We start from the raw sequence: 7,208 nt of genomic DNA, 5'->3' as shown, positions 1-7,208 counted from the left end.
TTACTGTTAGATTATCCGATTACTTAGGTTAAACTTACACCGAGGTTAGGATTGCCTACCTGATGTGGGTCACAAATTAGCAGGTGACCTTTTTACACCTGATTGGAGCTGAAGCCAATAATTAGCTGGAAGTTTCTGCAGCATTAAGAATGCTGTACTAAACTACTGGGCTCACCTGTTTACTCTCAGCCGAAGTCCTGGATGGTGGTGGGATTTTAGGTTAGTGTAAAAGGGGTATAATTCACCACAACATCTGTGCGGGAAGGTGCCCACTCAGTAATCCCAATGATGTATGCACTCTTACCCATCCCTTTTCCCTTTAACATCCAAGCTATACTTACGCATACATTAGGAGCTCTCCAAAATAGCATCAATGTACATCAGATCCTGTGTACTTTTCTGTCTGGCCTGAATGGTTTAGTAGAGATGATCTTGAATTAGCAAGTCAAATAGTCTTGCTGGGGAAGACAGATGAAGACATACATTCTCAAGTCTCATCTTTCATGGAGGACAAAAAACTAATGCGAGCTATATTTGGAGTCACTGGCTAAGGGTAAGAACAGGGATATGCGCATGTTTTGCTGTCATTGTGCATTAGAGCATTGTTGAATGCTGTCCCCATAAGCTTTATGCTCAAGAGGGGGATGCCTCTCGTAATTAGTATTTGTCTAAGCTTTGAGGGAGACAGCAATGCAAACTGACATTGTACACAGTGGAATTAAATCGTTCACTTTTGTCATTGTAAGAAAACCAAATATTGAAGAAACAATTTTGGATGGTAAACCTGTTGGAATAAAGTCATTTGTTAAATGTATCCCATGTACACCCAAGGGCTCTATGGAGGGACTTGTATGATTTTCTCCCTGTGTATTGATAGTCTAGATTTTGTGGTGAGGCAGTCTGGGTTATATTTGGTCATGAACACAGACAAAGGGCAAGTGCTGTGCCACTGGCTGAGCCATTAATGCATTTTACGAGTAATTTTCTGTGGCTGACTGCAGACATTTTCAGTACTATTTTTATGTAAATCACAAATCGGTGATCAGAATCAACAATAAAATGACTTAGTTTGTCAAGTACAGCACGTTGTATGAACAGATTATTGCTAATGTATATAAACCACGCAATACATACTGTGTGGGGGAGTGTTTCAAAGCTATAATGAAAATGACAAAAAGACAAAACTGTTACTAATTTACATTGCAGCACCTTTTCCTCAAGCCTCCCTCGCTCTCCCTCTCTCTCTCTCTGTCTGTGCCTGAAAAGTTCCAGTGAACAGCAAATTGATTTAATTACACAAGGAAACAAAAGAGGTACTTTCGCAAATAAAAGCGAGGGGAGTGGGATTGGAGGGGGTTGTAGGGAGCTGACAGTTAAGAACCGGATCCGTGCTGCCCTTGTCTCCCTCTTTCTCTTTGTAATTGAGCCGTTGCATGCTGGAAAGAGTGACAAAACAAGTTGCTCTTTACCTGCTGGAAAGAGATAAGGATGGAATAATGTAGCCAGAACACAGCACGAGTATGTGTGTGTGTGTGTGTGTGTGTGTGTGTGTGTGGAAGAGAGACAGATGAAGAGCTCAGGGTGGCACAGCGAAAAGGTGAGAAAGTGATGGACGCCATTTTGAGTGCTAACCCCCTCCGCCTCGCCATTTTACAAGAAAAGGGGCATGAAAAGATCCTGATCCGGTTGCACACTCAAACATTGTGAAACAAAGGCATTTGCATTGAGACACAATGACGTCTGCTCAGCGCCGCTCTCAAAAGGCTCAAGCTAATTGACTCGAACTGAGTGATGAAAGTTTCAAAGGAAGATTATTATTAGCTACTTCTAATCATGGTGAGTAGTTTGATCGTTATAGAAATAAAGTACTGAATATCTGCTTTTGAATTTAAATGAGTTTTCGATATCAATCTTCATCACATCTTTGTCAATTAATAGAAATACATTCTCACAGTTACTAATTGTTACATGACAAATTATAGTCTCACACTGGTGGTATGGCACAAATATATATATGTATATTTTTTATTTATGAGACCACAGTTTCCACAAACCCAACTGCTTTTTGTTGCAAAGATGGCACTGCTTTAACTCTCCACCTTTGTTTTTGGCTGCACAGAAGAGGATAAACATCTTGAAATCTACTTTTCAACCAGCTTTTCATTTGCCTCATCATCTGCTAATGATTTTGGAACATCTTTGAAAGCTGTTGCTCTGTTTGCATCAGAAGAGCAGCACTCGCTTCCTGTTTTGTGCCGTAAAGCAACCGAGCATATTTCCCAAAAAATCCAACCCAGAGGAACACGATGCACAGGCTGATAGAGGCTGCCAGTCTTCCTTGTCATGGGCTCATTTGATTACAGTACTTAAAGCCTCCTAACTTCTCAGAATTGATGTGTTAATGATTTATTGGGGCTCAAATGCTACACGCAGAACCTTTAAAGCAGAAATTTACTGTACTTTTACTGTAATTTACTGTCATTTTAACTACTCTCTTCAGGGGGGCTGTTATTGAATAAGACTGAACTTTGGTGCAGCAGTGAGGGCGCATTCATGCCAGTTCAGGTGCATTGTCAAATGGTCTGGTGCTTGTCCCATTCAGCGGACCCCGCGCTCTCGTAGCAGAGTCACACTTGTCATTATCACTCACCTTCATGCTTCAGAATGGCTGGCTGTCTGGCCAACTGTTTAGACAGAAGTGTCAAACCTAAGTGAGTGCCTAATAATAGATAGTTAGTTTCAAAACTTTCATTGGCTCTCACCTTCACATTTGTCAATGTCACCACACAGCGTCTCTCTGCAGCAGAGAGGAGTTTCAACGCAGCGAATCCAGCCAAGGAGATGGCAGGGAAAGGCGCAGCAGGGGCTGTAAAGTGTGAAAGGGTGACAATGACCTTAGACAAACAACACTGTCAACATGTTATAATCAGCATGATAGCTGAGAAAGAGGGTGACAGGAGGTGAGAATGAGATGCCCTATTAAACCAGTGTTGTGTGATCTTAGTGTGAAGCTGCTGCAAAGCTGCAAACTCACTTCCTGTTGGTTGCTTTTGTACTGTGAAATTTGGTAGCCTGTGTGTTTGGTCTACATAAATGTATGTTACTATGAGCTGAAGCAATTACTGAAAAAAAAAAAAAAAAAAAAATCCGTTTATCATCCTGTAGTTACAAAATGTTTGTATCATCAAATAAAAATGTCTGTCAGCTAATCATGAATATTCACATCTATGCATGTCATTGGTACTGAAGGTCAGCCTTGCAATATATTATATAAAATATTGTGTTTTAATATATGTTAATTAGACAGTAAGTAGCAAATGAACTAGCCTATTATAAATAGAGCGGCATATTCTACAGGCTCATAAGTTATTTCTTAATATCCAACTACACATTGTGATTCAGTGAGAGATGCTCCTTGATGCATAACCATAATATATGACCTTGTGCCTTCTAATGTGAATAGTATTGCTCTTTCTTGTTTACACCATTTATTCACTCTGTTCCAATCAAGCAAGGATGCGTCATGCTTAGCAATGGGGAGCTGTTTATATATCGGCGGAGGGATGAAATGTTTAATGTTAACCGTCACACAATACTCTCTTGCATGTTTCCGCCTAATTGTAAAACAGATCGTCAGTTCTGATTGGCTGAGTCACATGCAAAGTCGTTTTAAAACAACTGCAACCCCGAACAGTTAATTGAAATATTAATGTGCTAACTGTAAATGAATGTGATCACCATTATTTATTTTATCAAGTTTATCATTTATTTTATCAAGTTTAGCTACTGCTCAAGAATTATATTGGTTGACATAAAAATACAAATTAATTACTATTTATTGAATTAAAGCATTCATTGGACATTTGTATTATTTTTCTTAATACAATGGTGTGCTGCTGCCATTTTACAAAAGTAATAAACCTCTCAGTGCAGTGCTGCAGTGATATTAGAGCAGCCACAAGGGCTTTAGGCAGTCACTTAACACCTTTTAGCTCCTCTTAAATCACTGCAAATCAGTGTGTCTCGTGGCTTATTGCTTGATTAACGGTATAATAAATATTCCAAGCTTTTGAATTTGTTTCATGTGATTTAATGCTGTTGCATTTTTGTGGATTTGACAATGTGTGGGGTTCTTTAATGGGCTGAACCTCATCAGCCGTATTATAATCTGCACAATAATCAACATTAATTGCCCCACAAAGTAAAGAATGCTTGAAGTTTTGCAGCTAAATACTGTTTAGTTTTGGCAATCAAGACAAGGAACTGTAAACAATAAAAATATCAATCTTTATTTCTTTGAGATAGCATATCAAAGATAAAACCTTATTCTATAATACCATAACTAATTACACAAGAACTATACAACAGTAAACAAAGTGTAATCCCAATAAGTTTATTTAGGTAAGAGACTATGATAGTCCTCTTGGTTTGGGAATTTATTATGTTTTAAAACCCCTTTTTGTGAGTGCATGAATGTGCATGAACGTGGGTAAATGCAACACGGGGTATGCTCTTGAAGATTTTTTTTGGTTAGGTGAGAAATTATAATGATAATAATGATATTTTAAGTTTGCTGCACTTAGATGTAGCCTAGACAAAACATCTGTTGAACTTGCTCAGTATCAAGTTTACCCATCTTTTTTTGCAAAAATTTACTGAGATTTTCTGATGCTACTGAAATATGGTGTTGTCTTCAAATTTGATGTGTGGTATTTAAGGTTTGTTTTGGGGCATAAACCAGTCTGCTCAACATTAATAAGGTAAAACTTCCTCTTCTAATAAAATAATGCTATAATCTTCGCTGTAAATGTCTATGATCTGATCATTTTCTAGGGGATGGATCAATCACATAGCAATTATTATTCCATGTAGAGGTACAGACTACTTTTGGATCTCACTAGGAGGAAAAGTCCTTTGGTGCTATTTACAGTGCAGCCTAGCCAACAGGATAGACCATATGGATGCAGACATACATCGTCTAATACTAGAGAATCATCACTGTTCAACACCTGCAACAACCTCTGAAAGCCAACAGATGGACTGTTATTACAGAAGTGGAATGGAAGCGATTACACTAAAAGTACACATAAATACCTATTCATAAATCAGTTCTATATATGTGCTTCTCTTTAGAACAAAAATTGACATTTATTTGGTTTACAGTCAGAAAAATGGACCGGATGGATGAGCGTGACACCAGCTGCACACGTTCCTCCACAACCCCCCATCATATACAATAATATTAGAACATTAACAACAAGAGCAACAAAAATACAATAGTAAATGAGCCATGTAAAATGCACGGTATGACTGTATTACACAACATATTGGCATTATATGGAAAGAGACACAAGATGGTTTGGCAAAAAGGGTCTTTAAAAACAACATAACACAATGGAAAAATGACAATAAGTTTCCTTTTTTCCCCCAAAAGCTGCTCCACACTGCAGTTGCTTTTTTTTTTTTATTACACAGTGCAGATGTGTCAACTATATCTTCTCTTCCTCCATTATTCCATAAACCTAGTCTAGACACCCCTAACAGACCCTAGCATCTACACATTACGATACACCACAACACATAGTAGAGCAGGCCAACGGCACGGAAACAGCTACTCCTAGTTTACAGCTAATCTAGTATAGTCTGATGTGCTGTACTTTATGGACCATGCTGCTTTGGAGACGCCACTACATCCGCATCTGACTGACTTGGCCCCATGTGGCTCTACTGTTTAGGTATGCTGTAAACAACTGGCATGGATTCTTGCACTTAAAGGATAACTCCAGCCGTTTTCAACCCCATCTTCTTCCATTTAGCCTGCTGATTCTGACCAAAATGTAATCATTACAGAGCTTCCTGCGCCTTGCTTGCCTGGGTGTGGCTTTCCAGTACGGTCCCAATGGGTATTTCAAACATCAACCCCAAAGAGCACCCATACTGACATCCAAATGTATTGAGTTTTCAGTTTATCCATGACCATTTTTACTCCTTACTTTACATTGTGTTACAAAAAGCTGTCAGAGTAAAGGAATTGCTGAACAAATCGCCAAAGTAGCAACCAAAACTATGAAAAAGCCATTTATTTTCTTGTGACTAACATGCCTAATTGAAGAGTAAGCAGTCAGTGTACTGAAAACAATTATGTTTTGGGTGATTTGGGGGCTGCTTTTTGCGTTTTATTAATCCCGTTGGACTCTAATGGAAAGCTGCACACAGAGACAAGCAATATGTAACAAGCTCTTTAGTGAGGCAATTGATGAGTTTGGTCACACTTGATCAATACGATGGGAAAAAATGGTAAAATAAGTTCCAGGTCCAGGCGGGAGTTATGCTTTAGCCCTCAATGCTTTAGCCCGTATCCTCGTGGTGCATGAAAAGCTGTGGTTTTGGCAGTTTTGTTGCAAAGATGTCCCTCTGTTGAAGTCAAGATGGGCCTCACAGTGTGAGTGTCTGTCTGTATGGCTCTGGGTGCATGTGGGACATGTGTTCATGCAGATGGAAGAGACATGGGTCTGTAAGTTTTGTGTCTGGATATGGCCTGATATTAAAAAATTGGTTACGCGGTGCACACACACTGAACTCTCTACATCTCGTGGGACAGGGCTTCGTGCTGAGCGGCCACTCCATTGGCTTGCACGCCGCCGGGCTGACCGTTGGGCTGACCGTTGGCCTTGGGCTGGACATCAGGGTGGGCAGAGGGATCGTGAGCGCTGGGGTCGGCATTGGACTCGTTTAACCGGCGAACACGGTACATCTCGTAATGGATGCTGCCTGTGATGTCCTTGATGTTCTGCATGTGTGTCCTGATGAGAGAGAGCACCACATCACATGATTGTAATTTCTAAATGCATATAGCCTTACGTGTCTCCTGAAGTCAAATAAATTCTGTTGTATTACTCTCACTGTGCTTGCGCTGCTCAAAACAGACTTCAGCTTAAACTGATTATCAGCAAATTTTAAACACAGAGTTTCATTGGAAAACATTCATAACAACACCACTGTCAGCGCTGTCTATGGAGGCACTCGGCCCACCTAAAACAATTTGATTATTATTGATTTCAGTGGAGAATTTCTGCTTCTCAAGGTGCCATTTAAGATTCCTTTTAAACACCTTGACAAAAAAAAGTGAGTGATTTTCAGTCTAGCACAAGGCTCAGTCCTTTCACCCTGGTGTTCAGATGCTGTGATACAAACTAATAAACCTACAC

At 39.7% G+C, this 7,208-nt stretch overlaps 1 protein-coding gene across 6 annotated transcripts in view; it reads right to left on the bottom strand.

Annotated features, from left to right (window-relative positions):
- Positions 1–4,268: 4,268 nt before the first annotated feature.
- The window catches only part of septin9b (septin 9b), an 89,294-nt gene continuing 86,354 nt past the window's right edge, over positions 4,269–7,208 (bottom strand). For 3 of the 6 annotated variants that reach the window (XM_030052424.1, XM_030052432.1, XM_030052415.1), the window contains exon 11: positions 4,269–6,803. In XM_030052424.1, the coding sequence (XP_029908284.1) occupies positions 6,584–6,803 (220 nt within the window). In that variant the 3' untranslated portion in view covers positions 4,269–6,583. The remainder of the gene's footprint in view (positions 6,804–7,208) is intronic. The other 3 variants (XM_030052441.1, XM_030052450.1, XM_030052455.1) reach the window with 1 other exon arrangement.

This window comes from Myripristis murdjan, chromosome 1 (assembly GCF_902150065.1).
Source record: "Myripristis murdjan chromosome 1, fMyrMur1.1, whole genome shotgun sequence".
In the NCBI taxonomy this organism is placed as follows: Eukaryota; Metazoa; Chordata; class Actinopteri; order Holocentriformes; family Holocentridae; genus Myripristis; species Myripristis murdjan.
Note: the sequence above shows the minus strand (reverse complement) of the source record. Positions and strands in the feature narration are given on the sequence as shown.